This window comes from Excalfactoria chinensis, chromosome 4, assembly GCF_039878825.1.
Source record: "Excalfactoria chinensis isolate bCotChi1 chromosome 4, bCotChi1.hap2, whole genome shotgun sequence".
In the NCBI taxonomy this organism is placed as follows: Eukaryota; Metazoa; Chordata; class Aves; order Galliformes; family Phasianidae; genus Excalfactoria; species Excalfactoria chinensis.
This window is the reverse complement of record NC_092828.1, coordinates 13,733,113-13,748,985: the sequence shown is the minus strand read 5'-3', so window position 1 is coordinate 13,748,985 and position 15,873 is coordinate 13,733,113. Positions and strand designations below refer to the sequence as shown.

At 36.1% G+C, this 15,873-nt stretch overlaps 1 protein-coding gene across 2 annotated transcripts in view; it reads right to left on the bottom strand.

The window, feature by feature from the left end:
* CPEB2 (cytoplasmic polyadenylation element binding protein 2) overlaps nucleotides 1–15,873 on the bottom strand; it is a 52,926-nt gene that overhangs the window by 23,007 nt on the left and 14,046 nt on the right. The window contains exons 3-5 of one of the 2 annotated variants that reach the window (XM_072335016.1): nucleotides 15,046–15,136; nucleotides 6,631–6,681; nucleotides 708–731 (exon numbers count right to left, since the gene is read on the bottom strand). In XM_072335016.1, the coding sequence (XP_072191117.1) occupies nucleotides 708–731; nucleotides 6,631–6,681; nucleotides 15,046–15,136 (166 nt within the window). The remainder of the gene's footprint in view (nucleotides 1–707; nucleotides 732–6,630; nucleotides 6,682–15,045; nucleotides 15,137–15,873) is intronic. The other variant, XM_072335019.1, reaches the window with a different exon arrangement.

The window sequence follows — 15,873 nt, the reverse complement described above, 5'->3', positions numbered from 1 at the left end:
GTATGCTAAAGAGCTATTGAATATGTATCAGAATTCCGAGAACTATTGGCTATGTATTAGAAGTCCGAGAAATCACTGACTATGTATCAGAAGTCCAAGAAATCATTGACTATGCATTAAATGTACCTATATCTGTGTCACGATTTTACAAGTCAGCGTGCAAGTTTGGAGGAGCTATCCCCCTTGCACCCGGTGCTGTGCAACACTGGAATAAACATACCTGCTTTATAACCAATCTCTGGATTATAGAGTTTGATTCCGCAAGTCAGTGCACATATGCTGATTTATTCTACGGTCTATTTATCGTTTCTGAAGGGTTGTCTATTAGACTTCTTACCAAGTTTATGAAATGCTTTAAAGGTTTACTCTATGCAGTCACACAGAAGCAAATGAAGACGAGTTAGGACAATTAGCAAACCGTATACTTTTAAAGGAGGCACAAACTGCAAGCAGTTACCATTAGCACGAACAAAATTATGATTAGAGCTACAGTGTTTTAACTGATTAAGGGATTTGTAATTCAAAATGTAAGAAGAGATCGATGGTCCAAACAATCCGCCCCTCCTTCCCTCACACCCGCCAACTTCCCCATATTAAGGAAACATGCAGATAAGCATTTGTAATAAAACATCTGGATTAATTAATCGTAAGGATCAGTAACAGCTCCGTCAGAATTAACTGTACTGTAACAAACAGAAGGGAGTTACCTCGTCTTCGCCCATAACTCCTTGCTGCATGTAAACAAAGGACAAATTGTCAAATGTCAAACAACCGTGTTATGCCCACATATTAAATAATTTATCATACAAAAAACGATGTGGGTGAGCGATAAAGAAAAATCTGCATTGCCATCTGCCATTAGTTACTGTAGGAAAGACTGCAATAAACTAAAGTCTCACTTAAATATAATTCCGTTTCACTACCAAAGTGACATCAGAACTAGCTAGGAAGAAAATATATAGTTTAAAATACAGCAGTGTTAACTATTGAATGTGCCTTTATACCTGATCTTAACTCCACGTTAATGACAGAAGCATGAAATACAGTACATTTACAGTTAATCTCCACAAATGCAATCTGTATCTTATACAAGTGCCTAAATAACACACAGGGTACTGAAACTGTGAAGAGGAATATATTGCTTTAAAAACTGTGTAGCAAGCATTGCATTAATCACAGAAACATCCTGGTGCATGGAACAGTTTGTACAGTCCTTTCAGTGACAATGCAAATGCTATGACCTTCCTTTTTCATGAAAGGACCTAGCAGAAAATTAACCGCAAGGTTTTGTTTGAAACAAAAGACTCCTTGTGGTGGCAAACAAAATCAGGGCACAAGTCACAAGAAACAGCATTGTACCAAAAACACTACACAAAGGCGATGCAGCAATTTCTGACGGACTGCAAGTAAATCCAAGGTTTGCCTAACTTCTGAGTTTTGCAAGACTCTTAAAGAGATCGTGCATACAGCTACTGCCTCTGGGCTGATTGCTGCTCAGCAATAAGAACCTGCAAACAGACAAATCACTAAGACAAAAGCTGTCGAGTTATGTGCAATTTTTCAGTTTCACTTCTACAAAGTATTCTCAATTCCCTTTTCTCAGATACGCAGTCTGAGAAAGATGACTTTAATCACTGCAGCACTGTAGTTAAATGCCCAAATAGATTACTGCAAAGCACCTGACAGTGATATTCACTAACAAAGATTACTGCGTTTCTGCATTACTGTTTTGATTGGGACTTCATGCTTAGATTTCTCCTAAAATGCAACTCTGCATCTGAGATACTGATACTCGTGTAGCCTCATAAACTCAACAACTTGCGAATGTCATTCACGGTTCCATTTTCACATTATTAATCACTTACATGCTGATACTTGCATTTAGTGAGTATACATTTTGGTTCTCTCCATCCCTACCTCTAAGAACTCAGGGGATTGCTTATGGAATTCTGAGAAGTCCCTCTTGTACTTCCTATCCAGTACATTCCTATCCAACTTGCATTGAATATTCTTTTAAATTAATTTTCCTTCATCTGAAAGGATTACTATTAAATACAATAATCTTTTGCTTCAAGCTTTTCCATATCCTCCCACTTTCTATTGTAACCCAAAACAAAAAAGCCCAGTTGCAACTAACCAAATGGAAACACCTAAATCCTGCTTTCCCACGCGAAAATAGCACCCACAAAACACAACATATCCTTCTACAGAGGATCTGATTAGTTTCTCTGCTAGGGGATGCCGCATGGAGAAAACAGCGTCCAACTTCAGACTTGTTACCATCTGAAGTCAGGCACTTTCAAGACACGCAGCTTGGCCACTGCTGCAATAAGAATCTTTTCTGATTCTTGGCCAAAGAGACTCCCACATAGCATTACAAGTAGCGTCACCAAGTCCCCGTCTAACCCCTTGTACTCCTTTCTCTTTTTTTTTCAGCCCCTTCCACAAATAAAACAAGAGTAAGAGGGAAAATGTGAGTGCATCACATCCACAGCAATGAGCACACGAGCACATTCCCTCTCAAGGAGTAATATGGAAATGCATATTAGCAAGCATCTTCTGGCACAAAGCCTTACTAATTTTTTTTTCTCTTCTCCAAGTTCTGCTCCTTTCTGCCAACCAAACCAGCTCAGCTACTTTCTTATGTATTCCTAGTTAAGGCAAACTGATATGCATACAAATATTTTGTTACAGTACACCTCAACTATTTCTCTTTCTGCAGTTTAAAATAGCAGTAATTTTAGGAATAAACATAGAAGGGCTATTAAAATCCTAAAAAAAAAAAAAAAAGCCACAATGCAATTCAACTTGGATGAATAATTGCAGCAGTATTTTATGTACAGAGAAATGACAGTGGTACACCAAAGTTATCTGCTTATCTGTGTGTTCTTTGCTTAGGCAAAACAATGCCAACACACAAAAATGGGAAAATAACTGAAAATCACATTATTGCTTCACTTGTATAGCAAACTCCCTCTCCTAATACTTATCTCTTTTGTCCATATGGATTGCAAACTTATTTGGGCATGGATTGTTTGCCACTTGACCATAGAAAACTTTTATCTCCTTCTTGAATCCCAATCTAAAGGCACTACAGCAATAAATGTGAACACTGATATAAAAATAAAAAGGGTTTTGCAAAGCATTTTTTATTACTTTTATCCGTAGCTTAGGACCATGACCACTGTGCTTCTACTACAGATGACAGGCTCATCTATAGTACTCACTAAAAATATGATGGTACAGTGAACACATTCTTCCTAGATTCATAAACGTTCAATATTTTCGTGTCCCCAACATACATATTTCTATATTACTGTCTCCCAAAGGTTACTAAGAATAGCCCCAGGGAACCACACTTCCAGTATGAAGCAAACAATGAGATATTCTTTTAGATTCAATTTAGATTAGCTAAGAAATATTCTTCTGTATTTATTACAATATCATACACACTTGTTTTATACCCATCAGAACACCTGAGCTTACAGATCAAGTGGTCTAGCTGCACACATAATATATACCCAATTAGAGATACATTTCTAAATACAGATTTCTATAATTATATGAAAATGTATTTAACCTACACATTCACATAATTAGCCTACATGTTCAGAGAAATAAATGTGGAGAGAGACCCCTGCAGAAGGTTAGTCACTTGTACTTAAATGTGACTTACAACAACAAAATACAGATTACACTTCCTGCTTTCCTCCCTGAACTTGTTCAAAGAATAAGTCATAAAGAAATAATCTTTGTATCTTTTACTCTGTAACGATGGATGTCCTCCGTGGCTAAAAACTTTGCAAGATTTCATAGGCAACTATCAACTTAGTGATATAAAGTACAATAAAATGCTGTTTGCACTTCACAGTTCTGGTGCACACGAACGGACAGGGAAAGTGAAGTAATGAAACCCTTTTCACTAATATGTATTTGTTACGTAAAGAAATCCATCAATTATAGCTGAATTTTTCAAGAGTATGGAATAACAGAGGTAGGCACCTAATTCCCATTACATTCCATCAGACTTGGGTGCCTAAACACTATTTAGATTCTTTGAGAAGTCACATGTTTACAGATTTTAAGGCTGAAAGAGATCATTATGACCACTGAAGTTTGGCACTCGTAACAAGAGTACAGAATGCCATTCAGAAATTCCTATGTTCATAAATGTAGTAACTTCTGTTTGAAGTAAAATATCTTTCTTAAAAGCACCATCAGCTTTAAGCATCTCCAAGTGATGGAAAGTCCCTTGATACAGCGACCGAATAGTGAATCATCACAGTCACAGAATGGCTTATGTTGGAAGGGACCCTAAAGATCCAGTCCCCTGCCATGGACAGGATTGCCAATTAAACTAGTAAGTTTCAATAGCCATTTAGAAATGCTTTATAGAGCAGCCTTCAATGGTGAAACACACTTTAAAACTCTTACACTTGGACACCTGCTACAAAAGGAATCTAGGACTGAGTTGTCAATTAAAAACATACTCAAGTAACACCATTCCAAAGCATGTTTACTTGACTTTTCAGAGTGGTTGTAAAAAACCCTTTTAACAGCTTGAGCTGAAGCAGATAAACCATTATCAGATATGTTATTTTTAAAAACATAAATCAGTTTTCAGGTTCACTTCATTAATTTAAATAATGAAAACTGTAAGCACTAAGTACACATTAAGTGAGGTGGAAAGTATCCACCGTTTAAAAAGAAGAAAGCCAGATAAAATAATTCTTATCTAGAAATGCCCAGTCTCAAAATGGTTGACGGTAAAAATGTTGCTGCTTTCCTTTTATGAAGGACAGGTGTTACTGACCCTCCTTGCAGTGACTACAACACTGATTTTCTCAAATGTGAGTCTCTATGCATCATCAATTCTCCTTTTCCACATTCCTCCATCCATGGAACCAATTAAAGGGATGCTGCAAATCATTCATTTGAACTCACTTAGGCAGAGAAAAATGAATTTTGCAACTTATTTCACAAGCGTTCAAATTGTGATTCTCCTTACCATGCACACAGAGAAAGCCCTTCAATTATTGCAAAGAAAGAAAGGTTGTGACAGAGAATGAAACAGCTGGAGCTTCCCTGAAGCTGTTCTTTGTTTCTATTTTCTAGCTGCAAATAGGTGTAGTTTAGATGCACCAGACACTATATATGACTGTACCTTAGACTGTCTAAATGCACTGCAGGAAGGTCATGCATCCAACAAAGGGCTCTGAATCAAATTCCAGAGGGCCTTCCTAAAAATCAGGTGTGTCACAACGCCTGTCTTTTAGAAATTGTTATTTTTATCTCACTTACTAAAGGTTGTATGTAATATTGCAGCTTTTACAAAGGATGGCAGTTATACTGAATGCTAGCTTTCAAACATCAGTGGAAATCTCATCAGCATTAATAACAAACCAAAGTACTTCTTAGTGCATAGCATAGCTTTGTGGTAAGACTTTCAAGATAGCCTGGCACCACAGACATACATTTTTCCAGTGTCACCAATAAAAGCAAAGTGTTTTTTTTTCCAGATAGCCCATATTCCACTTGCATGCAGCACTATAAAAGGGGAAGCTCACCATTCTAAGCATTGAAAAATGAAAAATATGAGTAACTAGTATCAAAATCCTTCAGTATCTCGTAAGATCAATTAATGTTTAATACTTTCCCACCTGATGCTCCATTATAAATCAGGAGAAAATCACAATGGAATAAACACTCAGTGTCACAAAAGGAAATCATTATTTTCCATTTTCTATCCATTTGCACAAGTGTAAATGACAGTGCAGAAGGAGAAGGCAGTAAAATAATAATAATAAAAAAAGCTCCATGGAAGCACAAACCTGAAGTCTCTATTCTGATTTATTTTTCACAAATAGATTTTTACTGGTAACATTTAGACCCATCATTACCCAATAGTTGAAAGTGAGAAAAATGTAATTGCATTGTGTACACGAGATTCAACTTTTTCTAATCTTATGTATCTGTGGCATTATAGCTCTAATTTTTCCCAATGTAGAAAACATTTGTGTGCAAGATCCCTGATTTATTATTGACTTAGATGGATTACCAAGCTCTGCTTCCTTCTTTAGCCTTGAACAAAGGCTAAAGTTCATGCCTTCACTGAGTAGCAGATGTTCACAAAGTTTGACCTACTGGGAGAGGAACGTGAACGTGAACTCTATCTTCAGCATAATTTACAGTTAGAAACATATTTGAGAAAGCCACTTAAAAAAAGAAATCTCAGACCACATAAGTGTAATAAAAAGTATATAGTGCACCCTTAATCTACACAAGATGCATTTCTGGACTTCTTATTTTATCTAATTCTCATTCCAGCATGCTAGGTTGTTTTTTGTGTGTGTGCAGAGCTTTGGAAAATGTTATTCTCGTGTGCTTGAGAACAAAAAAGAATAGTGCATCCTGAAGTATTTCAGATTTCAAATAAGCTAGAAATAATGAAAGGCTGTTGCAAGATTAGCTGTTGCCATTCAGCTCTGAAAAATGGCAACAGTCCCATCAGTGTTCAAGACTAGAGGCAAGTAATTCAATAACAGAATATAATAGCATAATTTTGTACCAACATGTCAGATTTAAACTAAGCTAGAGATAATTAGAAACTGTTATAAGATTAGCACTTACCATTTAACATCAGAAGATTGTCAGTCCCTGGATGTGGATAACTCAAGCGACCTTAAAAGAAAGCAAAAAACCAAAGAATAAAACAAAGCAAATGCAGAGGTATTCATTATTAAGCTAGAAAATAATAATACAGCTAAGAAATGAAATATCACTCCTCAGAATTTAAATATAAACTCTATTTCCAGTTTGCCTAAGGGAAATAAAGAGCTAATATTTAACTCCAAGCACATTAACCAACAATACCCTTGACCCAAGTTAAAGCTGACAAGAACAGACTTCTTAACCTTAATTCTCTGGTCATAAGATCTGCAGTGTGCTTTGGGATCAGCTCCAATAGGATAAAGCCACTTTTTGTTTCATGACACCCAGAAATAGTGCTGACTGCTTTAGTCTTCTCCTTCATACTGATTGTGAATAACTGTACTATGCACAATGCTTAACAGAGTGGCACTTCTACAATTTAGTGCCTCTCCAATGAATTGAGGTAAGAAAAAAAAACTTTTCAACATGAATTAATATTAAGGCATTACAAATTTCTTAACCAATTAATGTTTGCATCTTGGTGCTTTCCATACAATAATCACATGTAATTTATTTATTTTTTAATAAGTCTGGCAGAAGTAAATACTGGTTTATGGAATTAAAAAAATTAATAGCATACATCACATTCTCTCAAACACCCATCAAATGAAAATTACACCAAACCTCACATGCTGACATTAGAACTTTCCTAGTATTGCAGTTTACTACATACGTAGTATATTGTACCTCAATAGCTAAATGCCTGCTTTAAAATGCACAGTTGAAGTGTCTCTTCACTACCGAGTCCCTTTTATTAAAGATTACTTTTTCTGTTTACAGGAAGCTGCCAACACACCAGCAGTGCACACTGACCTAGAGAGAAAGTTACAATAGCTTCTGTGTTTAGAAGTGTGCTTTTAAATATATAAAAAAAGAAAGAAACCACAAAACCTTGTATTTTCCTGTACCTTGCTATGAAAACCAAGTTGCTTGTTTATAATCCTTAAATATTTACATTTGTAAATCTTCTTGAGAAAACTAGAATATTTGTTGAGACAAACAAAATGCATGCTGTATGCAATGCGTGTTTAGAACTGAGGTAGATTTAAAGGGGAATACATATGCAGATGGCATGCAAATATTAGTGGGATGCAGTAAATCATCGTACTCTAATAAGGCTACTGCCTTGCAAAAAAAGAGAATGAAAATCAAAGCAGTAAGCCATGTGTTACACTTGTCTAACAACCCAAATCATACACTTTGTTTTTCCCTCTGCTGGCAATTTCTTGAAATAGTATTTAGGATCCAAAAGGACACTTAGGGATTAAGTAAATAATCCTTTTGCAGAAAAAAAACAAAACTAAGTTATAGTGCTTCAGTTTTGCTCCTCCCCCTTGAAAAACAAACATGAGAATTCTGTATAAAAATATATTGAAAAAGTAGTGATAAGTAGGAACTCTTCCCACTCAAAACATCTAGATTAAAACCCCCCAAATTATAGTTACTCTCTTCCAACAGATTCCATCATTACTAGGATGCACGTTACTACAGCAGCTGAAGGTAGGTAAGAACTTTGCCTATTGCTTTTAGAATTTGGAAAGCATACGTGAATGCTGTCTGGAAGAGCTCTACTGCCTTCTCCAACTTCTACTGAGCTTTTAGGCAGACTTAAGCAAGATATTAAAAAAATCACTAATGTTTCCGGAACAGTAAATATTCCATGCCTCTAGAAACTTCTGCTGGTGTTAACAAGAAATGCATAGAGAAGAACACAGCCTTAAATTACAAGCTGGGAGCTGCCACTGGTTTGCTCAGCTTTTCTTCTTAGTTGGTCACTAAAATTAAAACTCATTTGGCTAACAGCAAGAATTTGCTGTCACCAGCCTCTTTATATATAGAAGTTTTTGCAACAAACACTATGAGTGGTTTTTTGATGTAGAATAACTATAGAAATTATGAGAAATTATCACCTCTTTTTGAATCTGCTCTAGTCTACACTGACATTTCTGTTCTCTATGTAAATGGCTTTTATTTTCTCATTCGGCAAAGGAGATAAAGGATACATACCCTAATTACAACAGAAAAACAGGTAAGATTTCAGGCCTAACTTGAGAGAGAACCCCACCAATACCAGCATCTACAGAGGAAAGCTGTTTTAGAAGATAACTCCTTCTGGGTTTACCACTCCATTTTTGTGTTCTTTATATCTTTTTTTTTCCCCCTCTAACTCCATGAATAAGCTGCACCTGTAACACAGGGTGCCAAACTGAGAAAGCTGAAACAATCAAGCGCTTCTCAAGATGCAGTGAGCAGAGCTGTACTAAAAAGTGCTCTAGTGTGACCCACTACTCCTATGTCAAGCTTATGAATCACATAAACACAAAGAAACCACATCTTGCTGTTCTGAAGTTGAATTTGCTATCTCAGATATTAATATGAACATCAGAAGAGGAAAACAAGTTACACATTTTGCACAAGCACAGCTGTAACAAGACTGATTTTTAGTTTTAGTCAAGTAGTTATTTCAGTGAAACTGCATTTTGTGATTTCAATGCAGATATGCCATCCTGGTGAACCTAATACCTGCGTTTTATTACCTTCGTGTAGTACTTGGGCTTTACAATCTTGAAAATATTTGTAATGTTTTCTCACTTTTTCAAAACGTAACCAATGCTGTTTTGTTAACTTCAGTTCTTCAGCCTCAGCTGAATCAGAGGAAGTAAAATGCAGCATTTCTAGGGAGTTCACCTGAATTTAATGGTATGAATAAACTCAGAAAATTTCCCATGTGAAATCGGGTGAGAGATCAGTCCCGTACGGAATTCAGACAAATCCAATCTGTTTAAAAATAGTGCGGAATGGACGCATACAATATTAAATCTCATGTAAAATATCAATATGTAAAATAGAGAACAAGGGCACAGCACCTTGTATCAATTCACTTAGCTATCACATTTTAGTTCCTACTCTGCTTGTTCCATCGAATGGTGTTTAATGCTGTTAAAACTTCCTTCACCACAAATCCCATCTATTCCCTTCTCACCTCAGCGTCAGTAAACTTGAATTTCATGACCATTCAAAGCTTATTCTAGTTATTCCAGTGGTTTCTACTTGCTTAAGAAATTACTTGAATTAGATAGAAAGATGCTAACACTGGTTTAAAATAACAACTACAAATGAGCAACAGAATTATCTACTATTTAAATAGTACATGCATTTAATTCCTGAGAAATGAATATCACTTCACTGACTGCCAACAGAACAGAGCTCTACAGCACCCACAATTAGAACCATACCGTCACTTAAAAAAAATACAATGGCTAGTATTATAGTACTCCATCACAAACTGTCATACTGTAGGAAGTTTCCCTGTGAAAGCCTGAGTCTAGGAACTTCAGCACATCCCCACTACTTGTTCTGTACCACAGCTAAATTCAGAGTAGCACAGCTGAGGAGAAGCAGGTATTTTTGACGCTTCTTATGCAACCGATGTTCTATTAAATTTAATCCCCTTTTCCACATCGACACCAGTAATGTTAACATAACTGGTTGGTATGTATATCTCACAACATGTTCTTCCACAAGGAGGGAAAAAAACAAGCTTGCAAATTAGTTTCAGCAGGCCAATTTATCCACTACATCCAATTAAAAGCCTTGATAATAAAAATGACAAGGAAAGAGCAATGTGATTTTGGTTGCACGTCTGTAAGCTCACATTATTAGTAAGATTTTTTTTTTCTCTGGGCTTCTTCTGAGCATGCAGATAAGTTTCATTTTAAGGCAAATTCATATCTACTATCAGAAACACCCACTTTCTGTAGGACTCCCCAAATATTAAAGTATTTGAGTTAGACCTAAATCTACAGTGACCACTCGAAACACTGCTAGCTCACAGCTTCACAAGTTTGGTGTTTCATTATCTGCATCCTCCCTTCTTTTCCCCCCTTAGTCTCAAATGATTGAACGAAGAGATAAGAATCACAAATTCCTTTCCCACTTTCTTTTTTTCAGTATAGCTCTTGATTGGAAAAAGAAAATCTTCCACGTTAAGCTTCTCCCACACTACTTTAGCAGATAGGGAATGGCTGAGCTTCAGCAGTTTCAGAAAGCTCCGTTTTTGAATCAGCATAGATAAGACAACAGCACAAAGCCATGTTTGGACAACACCTAGTGACAGAAAGCCTAGCTACTACACTTTCACATGCTTGTGTAAGAATTATGTAAGCTTGAATGAGGCCAAATGTGCTGTCTGTGACAGTCCATGTGTTTAGGCAAATTATTCTATTGGACTTAAACAGGAGGATTTCTTACCTCCTTCCCCCCCCCCCCCCAGGTTTCTATGAAAGAAACCTACAGAAAACATTCTGAATGTATGATTTCAAAACCTCTTATAGGACAAAAAGAGAAGTTTCCCCTTCTCAGCTTTTTTTCATTCTGCCTCAGAAACCCTTTTTGCTGTATGATTTGAACTACCCCAGGATACAACTGCGTAACTTTAAGTCTTACTTCTTCCTAATATAAAATATAAAACAGAATTATTTGAAAACAAGAGTTGTCTGATCCAAAGAAAACGTTCTCTACTGCGCTGTTCAGTCACTGCTGCCTTTTCTTTCTACTTCACTGGGTGCCCTCCAGAAGGTTGCTTTTAAAAGAAACACACGGAACAGCTGAAAAGCTTAACTAAACTAACTGAATGGGAATACAAAAATAGGAAAGAGCAACCTAAGTGCATCAAGTTATTTTCCACAAGTCAATTAGTGTTTTATTTTATATTTTATTTAATTATTTTTATTACTTGCTATATAGGGGGGTATTATTTGAGTTCCCCACATTTGTTCTTGTTAATTGTATGAGCATGACTAGTTGAAGTTCTCTACTCTCTTGTAGCCAGCTTGCAGAGCTGGTAAATGAAGTTAAGTATCAGTACTCCTGCCTTACTGAAGACAAGTCTTTATACTGCATTGAAATCACCATCACCTTCACTAGAAAAGTGTTTAAAACAGTAGATAATAAATTCCATTAAATCACCTGCTTCACCATTTGGATACACATTCCATGAAAAATTTAACTAATTATTTTACATTTTTTTCCATAGATTTTAGATCAAATGTTTTGGTCTTTCTGAATAAAAGTTTGCTACATCAGGAAAGACTCGCATCTGGGGGGAGGTTAAAATAAAGATACAAGTAAACAAGTTTTATGTCTGGTCTAATAATATTCTGGTTTTTTGGGTTATCTTCCACCCTCCTAAGGGTTAAGAAAAGAAAGAAGAAAAAAAAAAGGACACTTAGGAACAACGAGGTAAAAAGGAATTATTTTAGCCTTTATTTACTTTGGATTACGTTCTAATGATTGGAATGGGTAATCAACTATCGTTTTATGAAGTGGATTTTGAGAAAACAACTTGGGAAGATTAGTTTCAATAGGATCAATATCTTTGCCACAACAATTAGTGAATACAAGCACTACTTCCCTACTAGGCACCCCTGAAATGTCTTACTGAATTCCAAAAATCCTTTGCTTTGGTTGTGTCTGTAGTTAGACTAAGCTTCATCAAAGTGAAGCTGAAACTGTACGTCTACAAACAACCTTTGGCAGGCATAAGGTTAGCTTTCAGTGAATCATATTTGCAATAAAGGTTTTACAAGTTCATGAAAAGCAAGAACTGTGAAATCTGACTTCCTTCTAAAATGCATCTTCAAATGCAAAACTGGGAGCCGTGAGCTAATAGTACGCACTGTGTCTGTTCTGCATTGTGCACAATCTGAGACAAGATGCTTAGTCATACTCCAGATATTGTAAGCAGCTAAATCTGAAACACGTGCTTAAAATTCCAGGGACTTTCATTTTACTGCTGTGGTCAGATATAAAAGATGCATTGTTTCAGTGTGCTTAGATTGCTGAAAAACGTGTCATAAAAATCTTCTCTAGTTATAAAAATATTCTTTACTTACAACAAAGTACGCTATATATTAGTAAGAATAAAAAGTAATAATAGACTCCATCCTTTGCATTATGCAAGCAGATATGACGGCCTCTTATTTAAACGTCAGATTTGCTGTAGTGAAAGAAATGCCACAGGGACTGAAATAACAAAATCAGTGTTTCAGGGTTTGTAAAAATAAAGAGAAGTTCCAGTTGCTAGGAGGTTACAGAAATGCCAACTAATGGTGACTAAACATGAGAGGGATAGAGAGTGACTAAGAAGCTATTCTTGGATGTGTTTTCTGCTTCCCACCAGTCAGTAAAATCAATAAGGAATATTTCCCTCGTCTCACTGCTAATAATGTAGCGATTTTAATTAAAATAATAACTTCCAAAGGAAAAAAAAATATGCATCTTCATCAATCTATTTAAATAATAGCACACGATTACTCCATTAAAATTCAGCTGGTGTGTGCATTGTTCTCTGGCGCTCAAACAAAAAAAAGAAGAAAAGAATTTCCTTTGAATTCATCACTATCTATGGCTTCCATCTGTTTTAGTTCAAACAGAAAACATAGCAGAATTTTCACTGGAAGGGTACGATGGTAAAACTGTTAAAAGAAAAAGAAGTCTGTCAACTGTAGACTGAAACCATACACTCATGTCCCTAGAAAGCTCAGAATAACTATGGAACCTTCACTGACTTTTTCAAAAATGTCTATATATGGACATATTTCACTTCATCTTAAAGCTTTGTCTTGCCTTATTCTCTCCAAAAAAAAAACATAACTGGAAAGATACAGTTTTCACACAGTGTATCATAATGAAATATGATGAGAAGAATAAAAATAGGGCTTTCGTGTGTTTAGTGTGCCTCTGAGAACCCTTCTACACTATAAAACCAAAAGGAAAACAAGAAAGAACTGGTAAGGGCACAAAGCAACCACCTCCATTTGTCCCATCAGTGCACACAGAAGAAGTGAATAAACAGCTTGGTGTTCAGGCATGTGAAAGATGTCACTAGTGTATTATAATTGAGGATGTGCATTCTCTGATTTTGGTAACCATCCTGATGATAGACTTGTGTTCAGATAACAAAAAAACACACTGGTCCTGAGTGTATAGTGAGTTTCCTTGTCTGTGACGGCATGCAGGTGCTTTCAGGGCACAGCTGTTGCCACAGGGTTAACATTCACAGGTTTCAACCTCTGAGTTACGTCATAACTTATAATAAACACACAGATTGGACAGAAACTGAACTTATTGGTATAATGTAATGATAAAATTGTTAAAATTGGAATTCTTTTTCTGTAAGCATCATGAAACAAGAAGTCGGATTTAAGAACAGCTAAGGAAATTTAATTGCAGCTTCCAATCTAACGGGGAGGAAAATTAACCAGCTAACCAAACACTACGTACTTACTGATGCTTGGCAGGGATTTTTAGTTTGGAAAGAAAAAATGCAACACAAAGCCTTTCAACTTCAACTATTACAGGCTATATACAGATCTGCTGACTGAATACAGACCTTACTAAACAATGAGTAGACTGCCTTCTGCATTACAGTAACCCACCTTTACATATAACTTCAACATATATTAAGCTTAGTGACCTCTAGAAATGGTATGGATGAGGGTAAATAACTAGATGAAAAGAGGTTGTTTTTTTTTTTAATTGCTTCAATACTGAGACAGAATTTAGCATAGCAATTCTGAAGTCTTAGATTGCTTGGAAGTTAACTATCAGTCTACTTATAGCACCACAAACAAAGTAGAATTTGATAAATCCAAATACAGCAGTTTGCACCCTAAAGTCCAGTGATAAACCCGTTCTGAGAATAAGGATAGAAAAACAACTTAAAAGAGTGAGTTGCTGTACAATAAACAGAGAAGTCAGAATTGAAGGTCACACATATTCACTATTTCTGCAGAGTCCAGAAGAGTAAAAGGAACCCACATGTTAAATGTGTACTTCTGGAACTCTTAGAACTAACAGAAATCTGACAACTCCACGCATTATCACCTTCCATGGGCTCTGAAATTGACATAATTTTTGTATTGGCTTCCACTGCAAAGAATAGGGAAGATTCACTGGTAGTGTTTTGATTCCCCTCCCACCTTCTTTTGGCTCGCTGCAGCAGATTGGTGCGTCTTTACAAACTAAGGTAGAACTCCTTGCAGCAAATAAGTCAATTTCACATAAACCTAGCTATGAATTTTTTGGGGAGAGGGGGGAGGTTGGAGTGTAAAGGAAATAATACCTGTGAAGACACTAAAGCTTAGGTTTAAAGTGATTTTCAAACATTTGTGAATCCATGTTTTCAGGAAAATGCAGATTGAGACTGACCTGTTTAACTTGAGAAAATAATTCATATCTTAATATGAAGCTAGAAACTAAATTAGCAATCAGTGTTAATTCAAATACGCAGAATGGATGACCCTTTTTTCTTTATTTAGCATAATAACATACCTTTAAGTGGATCATGCTCTGCTCTCATAATGTCAATAAGGGAGTTTTCCAAAGAGTGCATATTCAGACTGTCATACATTCTATTTCGATCCTAAAAGAGAACAAAATCCTTAGTATTGGAATACAAATTCTATACTTTTTTTTAACAGGATACTTGATAGGAAGACATAAGCGTCTGCTAAAGACGGTATGCTCAGATACTCTGAAGACGGATAGCAATACAAAAGCTTAAGGTATATTAATTTATTAACAGTAAGTTTAATAGCACCCAAATATAAAACTAGAAATGCACTTCAAAGAACTCCTCTGTATATGCAATTAGATAGACTGTTTCTTTCAGAGGATCTGCTTTAATCAGTTCTAAAGATCCACAGCAGAGCTCAACATTCAGGTGTTTAATGGAGACTAACGTCTCAATTTAATTTAATGCAGAAGTTAAACAGTGATAAGGTCCGCACCTTACTCGGGGAACTACAAGACGGACAGCCACCTCAAATGAAAGAAAGCATTTTCTTGCTGCTTTGCTAAGTATCTCTCCTAGGCACGCACCCCCCTGCTAAGACTGCACTCCCTGGTTTCTGGGTCATTAACCTGAGACCCTTTGCATGCAAAGACATGACTTAGAACTGGTCAAAGCTAAATGGCTCAAGGTTGGAAAATTAAAGCTAAGCTATGAAAGAAAATGTCACAAAGCTTACTAAAAGATTATCAGCCTTACACAGAACTTGCTTTTTTTTTATTTCCAAGTGTGAAGATTAATAAGAAAAGTTACCGTAACGCCTGACAAATACTTTCACTGGAGAGAACAGAAGTTATTACGATAAATTG